The sequence below is a fragment of the Pipra filicauda genome, unplaced genomic scaffold (assembly GCF_003945595.2).
Source record: "Pipra filicauda isolate LSUMZ 115617 unplaced genomic scaffold, ASM394559v2 scaffold536_size338551_pilon, whole genome shotgun sequence".
Classification (NCBI taxonomy): Eukaryota; Metazoa; Chordata; class Aves; order Passeriformes; family Pipridae; genus Pipra; species Pipra filicauda.
Genome location: NW_024104683.1, coordinates 242,356 through 262,012, shown reverse-complemented (window position 1 = coordinate 262,012; position 19,657 = coordinate 242,356). Strand labels below are relative to the sequence as shown.

At 39.5% G+C, this 19,657-nt stretch overlaps 1 protein-coding gene across 1 annotated transcript; it reads left to right on the top strand.

Moving 5' to 3' along the window:
• The first annotated feature begins 1,261 nt into the window (after positions 1–1,261).
• Positions 1,262–14,834, top strand: LOC113990564 (pancreatic triacylglycerol lipase-like). The gene is made up of 12 exons (XM_027726107.2): positions 1,262–1,404; positions 2,158–2,312; positions 2,762–2,887; positions 5,090–5,224; positions 6,256–6,364; positions 7,461–7,580; positions 7,813–7,932; positions 9,356–9,474; positions 10,589–10,718; positions 11,681–11,792; positions 13,383–13,550; positions 14,739–14,834. Exons 1-12 carry the CDS (start codon positions 1,356–1,358, stop codon positions 14,800–14,802), a joined length of 1,407 nt encoding a protein of 468 aa, XP_027581908.2. The 5' UTR covers positions 1,262–1,355; the 3' UTR covers positions 14,803–14,834.
• The last annotated feature ends 4,823 nt before the right edge of the window (positions 14,835–19,657 follow it).

Here is a 19,657-nt window from a genome sequence, read left to right as displayed (position 1 = left end):
CATTTCTTCCTGAGTTCACTTACAGCCTTCTCCTAAAAATAAACAGGTCCAAGGGGTTCCCAGGCCTAGTCCTGTTCATTTCTACAGGCTATTTATCACCTTTTATTTGATGCATCTAATTGAACAACCTGCTGAGCTCTGTAGCGTTCCTATATAAACCAGCCATGTCCCAATGTCTGGGGGAATTTTGTGTGTTATTTGTACAGCTTTCCAGTGTGTTTGCTCTCAGTTCATCCCTCAGAGAAGGGCTTTCTCAAAGCTTGGGTTACACAGGTAGTATAGAAAGGATCCAAAGGGTCAGATAATTGTCCTTCTACATTTACTCATTTCAACAAAGAAATTAAGGTGATATCAGGAGAAGATAAGGTTCTTTCACTATGAAAAGAATATACCAACCAACCACTAAGAAGTTTTTCAAATTGAGTTTGACAAATTGAGCTGATGTCAGGAATGGGGCACAAAAGACCCAGAAACACAGGAGAATTCCACATCTGAAGTCACTTGATGCAGGGCAAGGAAGGAGACATAAAAACAGTATGGCTCCCTACTAACTGTCCCAGTAGATCCCCAGTAGTCCCAACTACACAACACTAAAAATAACAGTCTTCTCAGCCAAGACAAAACACACAGATACATATAATTCTCTTTAATGTCCTGCTCCTGATGCATTGCTGCCTAGGAATTATCCTACCTCTGGAGCTCCAATCCTATTCCGGCCTCCAGCACACTAATTCAAGAAATCTACGTCCATGGGTTTTGGAGTTTTCAGAGAAACCAACCATTAAAGTTGTTTTTCAGCTTAGCTATAATCTATAATCTGAAATAAATATTCCTATCTTTCTAGGAACATTTCCAAGGATAAAGCAGACTATAAAAAGTGCTTGCAAAGTTTGCACATTACTGCATGGACCTTCGAGGCTGCATCGTAAGTAGTTCAGATTTGGGGGTTTTTTTTACCTTGTCAGGTTTTTGACTTCTCACGACACCACGTGAGAAGTATAACGGGGAACTACAGCTCACATTATGCTATTCCTCATGATAGTTCTAAAGTAGCTCCTCTACATCTGATTAGGGAAAAAAAGTGCAGCCTCAATAGGACAAAAATCACTCTGGATTTAAGCTATGCTTTAGTATATTTATGACCCCCAGTCTCTAGTGGAGCAAGCAAGCACAAAGCTGACTCACGCTTGTCTTGCGTGCACAGCAGTCATAGACAGATGCTGCAGAGAAGACAGTCACAGCACCCTGTTCACCTTGAAAAAATTCAGCACCAGAAAGCTAAGTGTGCTTGCTAATCGAGTGGGTTAGCAAATCCTAGCTGCTTCTTTTTCTTCTTTCTTTTTCTACTGTTCTAGATGCTTGGAATTTGGATACTGGCCCTATTCCTTCTCAGTGCAGCAGAAGGTAAGCATTTAGGGATTAGTATTTATATTGCCTTCCTATGTTGCTGTATTTTGTGAGGTATTATTTTATGACATGGTGCTTTAACAGCTACTGATTGAGGTTACATGGCTCACTGTCCCATACAAGAATGGTGAGATGAATGCATGTGCATGTTGTCCTTCCTCTTCTCCACTCTGGAAATTCTAATCTAGGAATAAGGAAGAAATGCTGATGTTTCCTATGTCAGAACAAAGCTACTGCTCTACCATGACTAGGGAATTATTTCTTGTACTCTTCTTAGTGATGGAAATGGAGAAAAAGCCAGGGGCAGGGAGTGGAGGCAGTCTAATGAGGCTATAGTTTTATATTCAGCAGAAGACACTGGCTTGTGTAGTGTGACTTCTCGTGTGCAGTCAGCTGTTCAGCACAGTCTCAATTTATTACTGATCATTTGCAATTCCTTGGCTTGGTGTTAGGAGAAACTCTTCAGTTCTCTTTGCTTTGGGAAAAGCAACATCTGGGGAAAGACACCCAAGGTATGAGAGAGGATACCACAGAGGAACTCCTCTGAAGACTTGGCTGATAAGCAAGAGGGTGGCTTCTTTCCTTACAGCAAACTGTAGCCTCTAAAGATCTAGGAGGGGGAAACTTCTGGTCTTTGCTTTCTGTTAAAAGGAATCAAGAGACCCCCAGAGAAGCGATGCTGTGAGTTCTGACTAACTGCTCCTCTTCTCTGCTCACTCACATATTATTGATCTGATCCTAATGCTACAGGCAAAGAAGTTTGCTATGAAAGGCTTGGATGCTTCACAGATGATGCGCCATGGTCTGGGACTATAGAAAGACCAGTCTATAAGTTACCCTGGAAACCAGAAAGTATAGACATTCACTTCCTCCTGTACACAAAAGAAAATCCTACTGACTTTCAAGTAAGAACTGTTGCAGTTTAAACGTTAGTAAATCACATGTAAAAATCGTGAATAAACACAGGCTTCAGCTGTGTTCCTGAAAAGTGTTAAAAATTCCACTTTGTTCAAGAGACAACCTCTTCCAGCTCCTTGGCAGGGTCCCCACTGAGAAGTACTTGGAAACTGAGCATCTTTGGGTATTTTTTTCCACAGACAAAATGAAAACACTTGAAAAGTAAAGTCTTTTCTGCTCTAAGATACGTGTCAAAGCCTGTCTGAATGGAAATACAGACCTTAAGCCATAGTCATGTGAATGCTTGCAGATGAGTTTAACATTGCATAACTTTTAAACACCTATACAGATAACCATAGTTCAGGTCTTTGCAATTTTGAAAAACTATTTACAAAAAGCAGATTTAAAGGTTTATTAATTTATTATCTACATTAATTCAATATCTACATTCCTGTAGGAAGTCTCTGCAGTTGATAAGTCAACAATTGAGAACTCCAATTTTAACACGAGCAGGATGACCAGATTTATAGTACATGGATTTATAGACAATGGAGAAGAACACTGGCTGTCAGACATGTGCAAGGTATGTACCACAGGAACATCCTGTCCCTGTGAGGTACCTTAGTTTGCATTTATAAACACATTCCTAAAAATTGTCTGCTTTCCCTGTTTCTAACCAATTTTTCTCATGATATTTGAAGTGATAAGAAAGGGGGAAAAAGGTGACATTTTCAAATTGTTATCAACTTAAATATGTAGCTTTGTACCTTGAGGAAAAGCATGAGGCAAAATCTATAAGGTTCCTCTCTTTACTGAAGTAAGTGACAACAGGATTTGACTCCATAAGTGTCCTTTTTCTTGGTAAAAACAACACAAACCCTGGATAAAGATACTGCTTAGGATCTAGGATGATTCCAGAAATAACTGCAGACTTAGAGCTGCTGAATCCTGTTTTCCCCAGAGAAGGAACAGGTTTCTAGATGTGGAAGTTTATCACAAAGGCTTGGGCTGCCATGTGGCTGTTGGGGGCTGGGGGCTGTTTGGGCTGGCCATTACCAGGAGCAATAAAGCTGCAGAAATGATATCCAGAAGGGACCTCAAGGGGAGCATTTCAAACAAAGCTTTCAATCTAACACTTACTATGAACACTGAATGTAGTAAAGCACTCTGCTTTATTGATTTTTCTGCTAATTCCACGAATTATTTCTTAACCCTGTCCCCACACAAAGTGCAAATCCAGCTTGTGGTTTTCTCAAGTCCTCCAAACATGCTTATGTGGCAGCTGTAGCTAATGAAAGCTACTGGTCATACAGCACAGAGCAAAATCCCAGTTGATGGCACTTGCATGATACGGTTTTCAAAAATCTATTAACATAACTACAATTTTTTAAAATTATGTGTTCCTATTTTACTTATGAGATCACTATGAGAAACAATGTGAAACTTAAATCAAGGTATTTCACACTTATTGCATCCCCATCACCCGCTTTTCTTTGATACTAGGTAAAAAGAAAAGAGATTAAATTTACTTGTCACTTTCTCTTGAAAAAAAAAAAATCCATGTCGGTTATCACTTTATGAAAATTCATAAATGATTGTTGGATTTGTTAGTTAATAATTTAATTACAGTATTAGAAACATAGTGATGTTTTCACACTTTTCTCTCTCCCCCTTTCCCCTCTTAAAATAGAGGGTTTTTCCTAGAACTTCACAGTCAACGAGATAGCTCATAATTTCCTTCAGATAGTACCTTGAATCCATTTGATCAATTTTCACAAGGATGTAGGGGCTTGAGATAAATCCTTAATTTTTTTCTCCATGATGGTGGCCTATGTTTTATCACAACACTCCAATTTATTTATATTTAGAAAAAATTTGGTCTCAGTGAATCTTTTTAAAAAAGAGTGGAGCAAATGGGATTGTGAATACATCAACCCTCCTATGTGTATCTGTTACTTACTTTCCTTCCCATTAAGCAATAATCCTATCTGCACATTGATTTTTATTACTTCTAACACGGTCACAGACACTTCAATTGCCTTTTTTATCCTTTGCCAGTTTTAACTGGTTTTGGATGCTTTATAATGTCTGAACACAAAGCAAAGAAGAATAACTATACATAAGCTTCTAAAGCAAAATACTTTTAGCCAAACAATCCAGCTCAGTGAGGACAGTAAAGCTTCTCATTCTGTGGCAGACAGTAAGGTGTCTGCCTGCATATCTATCTATCTATCTATCTATCTATCTATTTATCTATATCCAAATAAAGTAATAAATTTGGAATGGATATCCAGGAACACCATCAGTCTATGCACCCTCTTATAAAAAGGCATTCTCTTTTTTAAAAATCGGTATCAGAAAAACACTGTTGATTTTTATAATCAAAAATGTAAGTTCCAATTCAATTTTAATTAAATAAGTATTTTTAAATCACTGAAGTGAATCAGTACATAAGTAGAGCTCTTAGTGTTACATACAAAGTTTGATTGAAAATAAAAATTAAAAGTAGCACTATTGATACTGTTGTCCCTTCTGTACAAAATACTGCTGTAGGCATTTGAAATGATTGTGGCCATTCCTACAGCACATCATCCTATTTCAGCATTGTGTGAGCACACACACACCACTGTGAGCAGGCACGACCACACCCACATGCTACAGGTTTTGGTTCTTAAAAGGTTGCCATACAAGTTCACACAAAATATATGAGTTGAGCTGTAATAAGCAACACGACTCGATTCCGTATTGTATTTACCATGGGTTTTACTCTTGTTTTACGAAACAGAGGATGCTTACTGTGGAAGATGTGAACTGCATCTGTGTGAACTGGAAGAGAGGTGCAAGATGTCAGTACACCCAGGCATCGAACAACATCCGTGTCGTAGGCGCCGAAATCGCTTATTTTGTAGACGTTCTTATGGTAAGAGTATTCTGTATACAAAGCTATAGCTATAACACTGATTTGAAAGAAATACGGTACTGGAACTTCCATGAATGTGGATGTAGCCAGCAGAAAACAGTCTTCTGCTCCACGATCATTTCAGTTGTGCTGAAACCAGACCTTTTCTTAAAAGAACTGTTCTAGACAACCTTGGGATAGGAATTTCAACAAGATATTCCCACAGTACAGCCAGGCAGAAATAATGGACACGTCAAACTGCTTCTTCATGGAGACAGAACCTACCAAAACCTACTAAAGAGCTCGTAAGAATGCCAGAAAATAAGCTGCCAGTCAGCAGAGGCTGGAGGACAACTACTCTCAGGGAGCAACAGTGGCTGGGGACAAGCAGGACCCACCAGGGAAAGCCACGGCAGACAGTACCCAACTCTGCAGGAGGTGCCGCATGCCCACTTTTGTAGGCAGCTTCACATGGGAAGTGATGCTTGGTTTGAAGCCTTCTTTTAATCTAATTGCTTTCAACACACATTTCCCACAAAATAACTATAAATTACTAAAAACAGAGAGCATGCTGGGTCTAGGAGTGCTCTGACCCATGTCTCACTCTCTACATCTGCATTGCAGCTCCTGAGTTACTGTCCAAAAAGGCTGAGGGTATCTCTCCTCTCATGTTCTCCCCCAGCTGCATGTGGTGCCCAACCTGTCAGCTGCAACTCAGAGTTCCTGCCTGGCTGACTCTCATAAGCCAGATAAGCATTCTGTGAATCTTAACAGGCCTAGAATGTGACACAGGTACAGAGCCTCTCAGAACAGAACTGTCTGGAGCTGCAACAGCCTCCAAAGGCAGGGAGCACCTGAATAAGGAGTTTTGAAAAATCTATGTATTGAACATAAGTAACTATACAGGCAAACAGATGCTGAAATCCTACAAGAGTTCCTTATAGGAGAGGAGTCAGTAGTCCAATTAGAACTAGTTTTTCAACCCCTTTTTAGTCTTCCCTATTGCTGATGAAAAGAGATGTAGCAATTTTTCTTTGTTGTTGTTTTCCCAGGACGAATACGGATACTCTCCGGCTGACGTCCACATAATCGGGCACAGCCTTGGAGCACATGCTGCTGGTGAGGCTGGCAGGAGGAGGCCAGGGATTGGAAGAATAACTGGTAAGTCAGTGACTTCAGCCACCAAACAAAACGTTGCTGCTCATTTCCTCTTCTGGTTTTATCCATGGGCTGCAGGGTAGTCAAGGTAATTTGAGTATTACAGAACTCAGCCTCTTATGGTACACCAAGGAGCAGTGCCCTGATAAGCGTGGGAAAACAGTCAGCATGATGATTATTTTGCTTGCACATGTGTTACACAGCAAAGGATATTTTCTAACATGTTCAGCCCTTCCAGAGGTAAAGCTATGTGTTTGACCTCCTTATTCATCACACGGGCAGCACCAAGGGCTTTGTGCATTAAGCAGAGTGACCTTTCATGCATAAAAGACAATTTTGGACATTATTAACACAACCCTTTTCAATTGGTTACTTTTCCTCAGGGATTTCAGGCTTGGTGAACCTTGGACTAATAGTCTACAAAAGTCAGTTTAAAAGCAAACCCTAATGTGTTGCCCAGGGACAAGAAGAGATGCAACTATAAGCTGGCAAAAACTGTGTAATTTGCAAGACTTTACAAGCTCCTGAAATTGCTGCAGCAATGTGGGAAGCAAATCAATTCTATTTTCTGCTAGGCTCAAAAGCCAAGATCGTCATTTCAAAACAAGATGTTTTTCCCAAAATCTGACTGGAGCCAGAAGTAGGCAGGCAGGTTTCAACACCTTCAAACACACGGGGTGCTATCAGCTGAAATTCCTCTCTGAGTACCCTCAAGCAAGGTGGGCTAGAAACCACATGAGTTATATGGGATGCAGACACAGCAACCTCAGTCTGAACAACATTATTAAAGGGAAGTTCAATTAAATTAAAAAAAAAAAAAAGTTATTTCCAAGGGTTGGGATTCAATATTGGTGTAAATATATAAATTAGTAAAATTTAATAGGTTTCACAGAAGTAACCTCTTTGACTTCCTGGAAGAAAAGCCACTTGGTAAGAGAGAGCACACATCATCATTTCATTAATGCCTATATTACCTAGAATGAGGAACCCTAGGCAACTGTATATTGATAATCATTATATATAATCAATCAGTGTTATGTGAAATGATTCTACATCTACTTCTCTTTATCTATACATAATGCTAGTCATTTTCATTCAGGACTGGACCCTGCTCAACCTTATTTTCAAGGCACTCCAACTGAAGTCAGACTGGATAAATCTGATGCAGACTTTGTTGACATTATCCATACAGACTCAGCTCCCACAATCCCCAACTTAGGTGAGTATTCAGGTCTACTGTATTAATACTGAATTATTTATGCCCTATGGCACTTAAGTAGTCTAATTGTTCATCAAGACTCTGTTGTGCTGTCACAGACACAGAACGAATACACCATACTGGTCACTAACAGCTCCTAAAACACCATGCACAGACAAACTTGAAGCCAGTAGCTAAAGGTATGAGACAATGTTAATTTAAAGCATGCTTACCAATGTTTTAAATGCTTCAGGTTTTGGCATAAGACCAGCAATAGGACATATTGACTTTTATCCAAATGGAGGAGAGGAAATGCCAGGGTGTGGGAAGAACGCTGTCTCACAGATTGTAGATCTCGATGGCATCTGGGAAGGTAAGTATGTTGATTCATTATAAAGTCATGGGTATGTCACCTGTCACGGTGTAGCCACTTAACTTTCTCTAATTCAGGTGTTTTGCATTAGCTCTTGGTGTGTCCACCAGCAATGGCAGCTGCAGAGCACAGCAAAACAATTAATAGGCTCAAAACACACAATTTTTCAGAGCTCATTAAAAAATAAACAAGACAAAGGGTTTGCCTTTGCAAAATATGTCTCCTCTAAAGTATCTAATAGCAGAAACAAAAGTTACTGGAACTGTGCCAAGAAATTTAGAAGGGTCTGTAGCACACATTGCACTTTGTGTCTAGTTGCTCAGCAGCAGCACTGATGGAGCAGGGCAAGGATGTTCACAGCTGCTCCTGTTAGTGTATCTTCAGCTGAAATTCTTCTTCTGAGATAGAACAATTAATGTAATTCTTTTTTAAGTTACTGATTACAATCTGAGTTGCCCTGAAGTGATGTTATCCTGTCTACTTTTAGCCAGCTAAAAAAAGATTGGCACATAGCTGCTCAATTACACTGTTCTTTGTTGTTTTATATGGCTCTAATAAAATCCCTGAGTATTACAAAATTTCTGTCTATCTACTTAATTTGTACATAATGTTAAAAAAAAATAAAAAAAAACAACAGAGGATTTCTGCTGTGGAGATTTTTCAGTATATTATCTAAGGTCTTTCTTATACTACTGCAAACACCTTAAACTCTGGGAATCCATGAACTGATTTGTGATAACTAGCCTTTTACTCCATCTTTTATTAAATGCAGCTGGAGGCATTACTTTTTCTTTCTCCTTTTTTTTTTTTTGGATAGAGTAAACTTGTTATTAATAGTGGGAAATTAAAGCACAAAGAAATAACTGCACTGTATATGATCTTCTTTTTAACCTAAAGATAGGAAAGTAAAAGCAACACAAAGAAAAATAATACATTCATTATTTTAATCCTAAGAGTCTCCTTTCTTACGCACCCCCAAATAATAATTTTGTTTTGAAGTCCTCAGCTGAGGCAAATCAGCATTGCCTTAGGAAGTTCACTGTTAAATACTTTTCATTTGGTTTTCTTTTGTTATGGTAATGCAACTGTTGCCTCATGCAGTTCTCATTTCTATTTAAACTCGGTCAGATTGCACAAATGAGTGGGTTTTGGGGGGCAGGGGCTGCACTGAGCTGCACAGTCAGTCTCCACAAAGCATTTCAAGTTTGCATTTTATACCTGCTGAGTCAGTGACATTCCTTAGGGCATCAATTCCCCAAAAGTAAGTAAGTTAGTTTCCAACTTTATGTTTGATGCTCCAAGAACTGTGTTAAGGCTTTTGAGCAGGAGTGATGCATCCCAATCACAGGGCAAGGGCTGTGCTGATCTCTTTCCTAGAAGGGTAACAGAAAGGAAGAACTAACCTGGAAGCATCTCTTCACAGGAACCCGGGACTTTGTGGCTTGCAATCATTTGCGGAGTTACAAGTATTACTCGGACAGCATCATCTACCCTAATGGCTTTTTAGGCTATCCTTGTGCTTCATATGATCTTTTTCAATCAGTAAGTATCTCTCAGAACTTCAGGATGCACCTTATTGAAAATAGTGGCTCTTATCTGTGCATCTGAAATTCAATGTATTTATGCTAGCTTGCACCCAACGAATGTATCTGTAAGAGGAGTAGGTGTCAGACGTCCAAAAGTATTACAGCTTGTGCAGATGACACAGGTGAAAGTAGGAGAAGGCAGTAACAGAACAGGGGCATATCTAGTTTGGTGCTGGTGTGGCAGCCGTGAAGTACTGCTGGAGCCTGTGTGGCTTCCCCAGGCCTGCTCCTCTGCATTGAACTGGGGAAGAGGTAAAGAGAACAGGCTGTTCCTGTAATGGCCAAATGTATTTATCAAGAGCAAGGACTGTGATCCCATACTGTAGCAGGCAAGCTTTCAAACACAGCTTAGGTTTCTTGGGTTTAGAACAAGAAGTAAAATAATATGTGATAACCTGTAGTCCTTTGGTGACTGAAGATGGCTCCAGGGACAAAGCCATGCTTTATGGACCAAGGTCAGGAAGCCCTTCCCTGTCCCAGACTGGGAGACAAAGAATTACAGCCTAAGAGCAGCAGGAAGGTGACAGGCTCATCATACCCTACAGGCAGCACAGACAGAGGTATAAACTTGCACAGAGCTTAGATCAACCTTTACACATTCTAGCGGGTGATAGAGATCACACTTCTCAGATTGCTTTGGGAGAACATGACTACCTGCTTCTGTCACCATACTAGAAAGGTGCTTTCATGATAAAAGCAAGGTTTGTTTTCGAGACAAAGCCTCCCTTGACCCAACCTGAAGCTATAAGGAGACATCCTTCTTTCTCATCAGTTGCTGGGAAGGACACCTCTCTTCCCTGCTCCAGTTCAAGACTACTCAAGATTGGCACTGATGTGGTTGGATTGAACTAAATGGCCCAAGCAGCAGCACAGAGCCCTGAAAAATCAGAGCCTCTAAGAAAGTTGGCTAGCTCCCATGATCCTTCTCAAGTCATAGAAAGGGTTACTTGAAATCTGTTGCTGTGATACGGGGCCAGTTAGGTGGGTATATTAAAAATATGTCCTGCGACTAATTTTTTGTTCTTGGCTGGCTGGATAATGTTATTAATAGATATATTTGTTTTCACTAGGGAAAATGTTTTCCATGCCCAGAAGAAGGATGCCCAAATATGGGTCACTATGCAGATAAATTCAAAGGGAAAATTACAGAGGACTTTCTCAAACTTTACCTGAATACTGGAGAGGCCAGGGATTTTCCTCGTGAGTTTTGATTCCTTCCATTGCTACCTACTCCTTGTAAAAATATTTTTAATTTTCCTGCTTTACAATCAATTTTAACAGATGAACAGGTCTCAACATAGTGCAAGGGCTGTTCAGTTCTTCATGCTTTTTCCTGTTTTGCTCCAACACTACTGCCCAGTTTGGAGCCCTCCAGTACAAGAAAGTTGTTAGCAAACTACAGAGTCTAGTGAAGATAACTGACATGTTTAGTGGATTGCACTACAAGGTGCAAGGAGAGGAAAGGATAGGCAATGCACGCAAGTTGCAGCAAGGGAATTTCTTATTAAGTAGTATGAAAATCACAGTGGCTAAAGGCAGGAAGAGGGGTCCAGAGAAGCTGGGAAATCTCCACCTTTTAGATGTTCAAAACTCCATTTGACAAAGGCCAAGAGCAAGCCAATCACAGCTGGCCTGGTTTCAGAACTGGATGGACCAAATGAACCTCATTTACAACCTTAGTTATCCTAAATGTCAGCTCTCAAAACACAGTTCTTCCTTCACCTTTGTAAACACAAATCACAATCTTCTCAAGCTGCTTTTGCTTATTGCACACTGAAAGAAATCACCCGCCCAAAAAATTATTTTCCTTGAGCTTCAGGTTTCTTTTACACTGCTTAGATTCTGTATTGATTCCTAACATGGCCTTCTTTCCAACATCACTGTGTATGAAATCCTTCAAAATGCTGAAATCTATATTGTATTTACTATGGTAGGGACCAGTTTTCTCTATTTTCTTTTCCAGAAAGTAACACAAATGTCTACCATTTCTGATGTTGATCTCATTAGGACATAATGACATACCTAACTCATTGGTGTTTTGTATCTTCTGCTTTCAACTACTGTGTACAGACAGGAAAAAATAGACAAAATGTCAGCATTTGATATTTTAGAGACTGTTTCTCCCTGGGTACAGCCTAACTTACTGTATTTCTTCTGTATAGTTTGGAGGTACAAAGTAACTGTGACCCTCTCTGGAAAGAGTAAAGTAAATGGATATGTAAATGTTGCCCTGTATGGCAGTGATGGGAACACAAAGCAGCACCAGGTCACCAAGTAAGTTAATTGTTCAACAGAAAAGAAACTTCTCTTCTAGAATATTTAATTCATATTTTTAATTAATAATTCTGTTTAAATTGATCTTTTTTTAGTGATCAAATTCTACCACTGATGTAAATGTAGCAATAGTTCACTCACTCTGGGTTTACACTTGAAGGGAAAAGGTTAAAATGCAGGATTTTAAAATGCCAGAATTTGGTGTTGCTTGCTTGCTGTTCCACAAAGGACTTGCTGGACCTGCAATAGGAGAGTTCTGATCTTTTTGTCTTTCACAGGCTTGTAAAATGTTGCCACATATCTTTCCTGCTTACACTGAAGCTGCTTCCTTGCCTCTTGTGGTTTTTGTTTATTTGCATTTTCCTTGTTTGCTTCAACTAAAATATTTGAAATTATGAAAAATACGGAGAAGGCATTTTGATGTGAGGTTTGGGTTTAATTCTTTGCTTTTTTTACTTATAACTATGTCACTTCCACTTTTCCAAGGACTTCACATCCTCATGCCAGCAGAAGGTGTGTGCTATGAGCTGATCCCAGTTCACATGCATCTGTGCATTCACCTGAGATGAATCTGGCAGACCTGGCAGTATGGGATGCACTCCAGCCCTCTCTAGCTTTGTAGGACCTGTTTCAATACAGTTGCTGGATGTGAAGTTCTTTTCTTCTCCAGCAAAACTTGCTGTATCCTACCAGGCACCACTGTGGATCCAGCAGAGGAACAAAAAGGCAGACGGATTTGTCCTGTCTCTCATTACTTCCACTACCATAAGTCTTTTAATATGGAGGGGAGTAAACATTCTCCTCTGCAGGCAGATGCAGGAGTGAGTACAAAGCTAGGGGGAGGAATGAAAGTCCTGTCTTTTTCATGAAGCTTAATAAAACTGTAGAGGTTTCTTCTGGGTGATTCATTCAAATGTCTGCTGACAGGGGTAAATTTAAGAAAATAGAGTGTGGGTCTGAGAGAGAGCAAAGAAAAGGATTGGAGAAGTATTGGCTAATGTTCAGTTCAATGGGTTCAGTGAGATGCAGTAGCTGAAGCCTTCACCAGTCTCAAACTGCTGTCATTTAGAATTTGCTCTATTGGTGCGATATGAAGCAAGTAGTCGGATTATAAACCAGGGATACCAGGAAGACATGGCCATGTTACTTGGCCACAGTGTGGGAATCTGCTAGACAGCCAGGCTGAGCAGCTAGTAGATAAACCTTCTGCCCATCCAAAACAAACCCAACATCTGTATCATATAAATTAACTAACATTAAATGAAAATTTCATCTATATGCAAAAAAATCCCTTCCCTACATAAGCAACAGGGAGCAAACTCTACCACCTCCACAGGGACTACCCTCTAACTGAGTCCTCACTGTGAGGTGTGACTGCAGCATATCAGGCCCACCTGCCTCTGAAGAACGCTGATTTGGGATGAATTAAGTTGGAAAATTGGCAGTAATGTTGTTACCATATTATATGATAAATATTGTCTCTCTGTTAATTCTCTACTCATTTGATACCACAGCCAAGCCAATGAGAGGACTGGTAATTAATAGTAGATGCTGGCATGCCTCACATCCATAAAATGTTGTTTTTCACAGGGGAACTCTCAAACCAGACGACACTTACACAGCCTACATCGATGTAGAAGTTAATGTTGGAAAAGTTACAAAGGTTAAATTTCTTTGGAACAACAACTGGATTAATCCAACTTTGCCTAAATTAGGAGCTTCAACTATCACAGTAGAATCTGGACAAAATGGAACACAGTAAGTATATCCATTGGGAAAATCTTGAAAGTTACTTGAGAAGATAGGTGACAAAATTGTGAGTGGATTGAAAGCCTTTTCACAACAAAAGCTATTTAAAGCATTAAAAGAAAAAGACCCTCAAGAAAACCTTTTATTTCCTTCCTTTCAAGACACTGTTGATCCATAGTTTGATTCACTACTACTTCAAGTCTTGACCTTAAATAACTCAAAAGAAAAACTTAAAATCTTTCCAGGCTTTAGAAGAGCAAGCTTCCTGTATAACTCTTTGGGTGAGAAAAATTAGTGCTGGCTGGATTGTCAGCATCACTCTTGCCAAGCTCCACAAGAACTGCTTGTTTTTGTGTCAGACTCACAGTCTGCTGGGACCAGCAGAAGTATTCCATTGATATGGATGATCCTTGAGGTCATGATTGACAAAAGAGGATGGTGACAATAAGCCTTCCAATGAGGACTAGTACTTAGAGCCTGCACTTAAAGCCTCTCTATAAAATTGAAGTAAAGAGGCTAAAAGCGATTGCTCTAGACTTCATGGAATATGGCTTGATGTTCAGATTACAGAGGTAGGATTTACTGATCCATTTTTTTCCTGGACTTTTAGTAATTAAGTCCCTCATTTGCTTGTTCAGTTATTTTATTTTATCCACCCCATGATTTGGTATCTAGAACAGGAGGTACAGTGTAAGTTTTAGACCCATATACAAATGCACAGTTAAAATTCCATCACTTAAAAGACCACATGGGAGATGAAAACAATTTCAAGCAAAGGAAAGTGATTACGGCACCATTTTAACTTACCTTAAAGCAGAGATTCTAGGTTCAGTTTAGTCTCTGTTCACCACACCAAAGCACATCACTGATGAAGTGTATTCCTGTAGATAGGAACTCACTTTTCTACTGACTCATGGCCTCTGTACAAGTAGTTGTGGTCATCTACATAGTGATGGTAGCACAAAATCTGGAAAAGAAAAAGAAACTAAAATTAAAGGAAGGCAGGCAGTAAAGCAGAATGGACACAGTCTATCAATGCTTTCCCCAGCAGTAATATTTCAAACTTAGATGCTCAAAGTTTGTTCTGTCCATTTGTGTCACATGACAAATCAGGTTGACTTACATTAAAACAAATCCACTTGTATAATCTCAAGAAATGTTGACAACTCAAGGTGTTTGCATTTATTTCTTCTTCAGATACCATTTCTGTGGGTCCGAGAGCGTGAGAGAAGATGTTCTGCAAACTCTTACTTCTTGCTAACAGCACATAACCTTGCTACCAATAAAAGCTACTCATGCAGAAAACACTGGAGTCTGCAGTCGTAATACTGATGATATGTGGGGGTAATTTTGTTTGTTTGGGGGTTTTTATTTGTTTGTTTGGGCTTTGGGGGTTTTTTGGTTGCTGTTGGTTGTTTAGGGGTTTTTTGTTGTTGTTTTGTTGTTTGGGGTTTTGTTGGGTTTTTTTGTTTGTTTGGTTTTTTGTTTGGTTTTTTTTTTTTGCTAGTTTGGAAGGCAGAGGTAAAGTCTATGGGTATCTCTCTATAGATAGAATTTTTTGAATAGCTTTAGGAGAGAATGAGCCAAAACCTGTTAAGTGTTCCCCTGCTTTCAGCCTGTTTTGAAATAATTTCAAACCAGAGGAGGAAAGGGGGTAGGTGACAGAATCTGGATAGTGGCTCCTGGGCAGTACCAAAAGAAAGCAGATCTGCTTGTGAGTAGGAGGAGTGGATTAAGGAATCTGATATTCTTAGTCAAACTGAAGGCTAAGCCCAGAATTAGCACGAGATAAAGATGAAAGAGAGATAGGAGGGGACGGCGAGAGGTTACAAAATGAGGACAGAAGTTTAAGTTGAATTACCTGTTAGAGATGGAAGAGTCAACTTGATGGAGAATTGCAAATGTGTTTTGGGGTGTTAATGCTGAACTGAGCTCATACCATGCCCCATCCCTGGAAGTGTTCAACACCAGGCTGGATGGGGCTTTGAGCAACCTTTCCTAGTGAAAGGTGTCCCTGCCCACGGCAGGTGGGCTGGAACTAGGTGGTCTTTAAGGAGCCTTCCAAACCAAGCTAGTCTAGGATTTCTATGACCTAAACAGAATTATTTTGAGAAATCTGCATAGAAAATTTCAAATGTTAGTGAAGTTTCACTGAAATGCTTATAATCATAACATTCTCCAAAGTATCCTGAAATCCCTTATGCTGGGCCTCAGCCTTGAACAAAACTGCCGGATGATGGGATCAAAACAGGTAATGCGATGAGAGGATCGGTTCTTTCCATGCTTTCTGATAAACAGCTAAAGTGTGGAGAGTTCACGAATTCATTTCTGACCCTGTGTAATCCTGTCTCAGCTCCTTCAGCCTGCTGCTGGAGAAGCCAGCTGGATTGCCTCTGCTGCCAGAAGTAGACCATCCTCACAGAAAAAATCCCACAGAACTGATGGAGATCTACCACTACACAGACCTAACAGTCCTGGGGACCTTTCCTGCAGTTTCTTCTCAGGTTCCCCAGACTGGGGCACTCTGGTCTTTCTGCCTTTCTGATCCTCCCCCATAATATCTTTTCCTGAAGGACATCAACCTCCCAGCAAGGCTTTAGATTCCCTGTGCAGTGGTGGAGGTTGAAACCTATTTATTCTGTCTTAGAGCACTACTCTTTTAATATAGAAAAAAAATAGTGTTTCTTTTTTATTCAGTGCATTCTGCCAGCTCTTGAAGGGAGATGAGGGCTGTAAAGAATAGAAAAGGGACCATCATCAGCATTGAAGATTAGCTACCTGTGGGCATGCTCTGAGCTGGACTAAGTTCCTTATGTAAAAGCCAAACTGCTCCTTGCTTTAACACAACTGAAGATAATATCTTCCAGCAATTTCAGTTTTAGTCAGAGATGTGCAGGATTGCTTTTATGTTTAAAAACTTTCTAAATTGCACTTGTGCCTCTTGCCCAGATTAAAAGGCACTATTTGGTTTAGATTAGATATAAGGAAGAAGTTTTTTACTTTAAGAATGGTAAAACACTGGCACAGGTTGGCCTGAGAGGTGGTAGATGCCCCATCACTGGAAACATTCAAAGCCAGGCTGGACAGGGGTCTGAGCACCTTCGTCTAGTTGAAGCTGTACCTACTTATTTCAGGGGCGAGGAGGGGTGGTGAACTAGACAACCTTTAAAGGTCAATTCCAACCCTAACTATTCTATGATTCCACCCAATTTTGCTCCCTCAGGAGCATAATACTGTTGCCTTAAGAGACCACACACCCCTGACATTGCCTACTTCCTTCTGCCTTCACTGTTTGTCTCTTCCAGACACTGGCTTCCTGATCTCAGTACCTCCTGCTGAGGAAACCTCAACAGGGTTATTAACTTCCTAACACTGTAGAAGAGTTTCTCCTTTGTCTTTTGTTCCATTACCTTGGTATAAGCAGATTCTTGCGTACGCAGTTGTTTTGACAGTTACGATATTCTCGGCATTATCCTTTGCCATAGCCACTTCAGCAACCCATGTAATTTTAACAAACACCTAACAGAATCAAGACGTTAAAGTTGACAATAGCATAATAAAAAATCTCCTTTTAATAATGAACTGGAGCTGCCGTCATCTTGTTTTAGCCGAGCAAAATCTCCCCCCTCTGAACATTTTACAAAGCTATTACATAAAATGCAATGTTAAATGAACAACAAATTACTTTCCCTTTAGCTAGCTTTTAATGCTAATGGTGCTATTTATTCCTGACCTTTTGAAATATTAGATATTTTAAATGACAACATAAAAAGAATTCTTGTTTGAAAACGCGAGCAACTTTAAACCACATGTTATTACTTGTAAGTATAGCATGCACATGCATCATTCATTTCAGTGTCCCATTTATGGCTAATTGGTATATATTTCAGTTGACATATATTGTTCTCCTGCAAATGTGTCAAATTCCTTAACGATGTTGGTGACAAAAGCAGAACGCTTGAGATATATAAATTACTCTCTTTACCATATAATCATTCTTATCTATTGGGAATGCTATTTGTGACAAATTGTGTTCAAAAATACACACTAAATTGATTATTTTTTTTTGAACTTTAATATCACACCATTCATGGCAAGTCTTTGATTGAATCTTTAAATGTAGGAATGTTTTGATTTTTATCTGCACCATTTTGTAGCTTTTGAAAAGCTCACTTTATTTATTAAAGGAAGAGTAGCACAGCGAGGATCTCAAAATGTATCTTTTGTTATCAGCATCAGAAAACAAATGGGCTATAATTGTGGATATAAAGTGAATAATTTGGTGAAAAATGCTTTGTGCTGTAGTTAAGGTTTTATAATTCCTGCCAGAAATTACTATTATTTTGTTGGTGGGCAGCATTGCAATCAGAATTTTAAATATGGGAACAACTTGGGACACGTATTTTTATTACATTTGAGATTACCATGTGGGATGCATTTTTCTCCTATATTACAAATAATCTGAGAATAATAAAAAAAAAATAAATTGAAGATTTCATGTGGCTCTAATTATTACTGAGCTATACCAGAGCTCATTGTTGTCTTTAGACAATGCTGTCCACAGTCATTACTTTGTTCCGTAAATCAGTAGGATAATGAGGTTCTATCTTTCAAGAAATATCTGAGCGTATCTTAATTTGGCATTGATGAATTCTCTTTGCTGAATCTCTTAAGGGGTTTTTTTAATCTAGTTTGTCATATTAGAGCTTTCATCACCCAGTCACAGCTGACAGTGTAATGTACTTGTATTTATTTCCATACCTTCCTGGGATGTGTCCTCAGAGGTTGCAAATAAGAATTTTATGATGTTATGCCTTGAAGGCTAGTCTTTCCTTAGTTTGAGTGTAAATTCTAAGGTATTTTGCCATACCCTCATACTTCAGAAATATATACTATGTATGGTTGTATTTAACTGTGGAAAAACAAATCTAAATTTGTTAACAACTTGTTACTGATATAAACTGGGGACAATTTCTTTGTCAAAAGACATATTTACTAGAACAAAATACTTTTTTTGCCAAAGAAATTATGTAACTTAAGATACTCATTTTGTTTCCTCTGCAAACCTCTCAAATTTGAAGACAAGAAAAAGGTAGGATGTATCCCCTTTCTTACCTGGTCAAAACAGGAGGCTTCAGCAGAGGGCAGAGGAAGAAAGGAGAGGGTCAATGTGATGTTCCACAGCCCTGAATGAAAAAATACTTATAGTGACCTACATGACACTTACTTCTAAACCGTGCCTATATACAAACAGAAGCAAGAAGCAAAGTACTCTTTAAATTATGTGTAAATGTTGTATTCAATTACACAATAACATCTGAGTGGCTACTACCCTTGCTGGCACCTTGAAGACATGTGAGACCCAAAGACAAAAGTTGCATTCAAGTTCCTCTTTGTGCTGTGACCCATGGAATTATTGTTGTGGCACACATCCTATGGAAAATCTTACCTTTAATTGCATTATGTAGGTAATGGCTTCACATCTCACCAATTACGGAGGTAAAGGGGAAAAAAAGGTGGATGTAAACCTCCACAGTAATGCACTTCTTTACACAGTAATTTATATTATTAAAATTTTTATAACCTAAGTCTCGCTCTCATGAAAAATAACAGCAATGAACATTACTGGTGGCTTGGGTACCTCAGTTTTGGGGTGTGAAGTTCCAGAGGTTGGATTCCTCTGGGAGTCCTGAATATCCTTTTTGGAGAGTGAGGTCTGCCCTGAGTGCGGTACCATTGCTTGCTTAGAAGAGGCTCTTCATTAAGGAGGAATATAGTCATCACCTTCATTACACGGAATGCAAAACACAAAGTAAGCATGTGTATGTTCCTGCCTGAGGTGATGGAAGAGCAGAAGCCATCCCCTCCTTCTCCCAACACAAAGCACTCTTTGCTGGCCACAGCCTGAGTCAGATGACAGAAACTCCCACAGGAACTGCTTAACAATAAATAAAACAAACTCTTGGTTTAGACTGACAACCTTTTCTGCACTGTCCTTAATTCCTTACTCAGAAGTCATCAGGAGAGGTGTGAAAGAGGTTGTCCACCACCTGCAGCTCTCACCAAGGTGCTCTCAGTTCCTCAGGGGGGTCTGTGGCCTGACCTCACATCTCTCT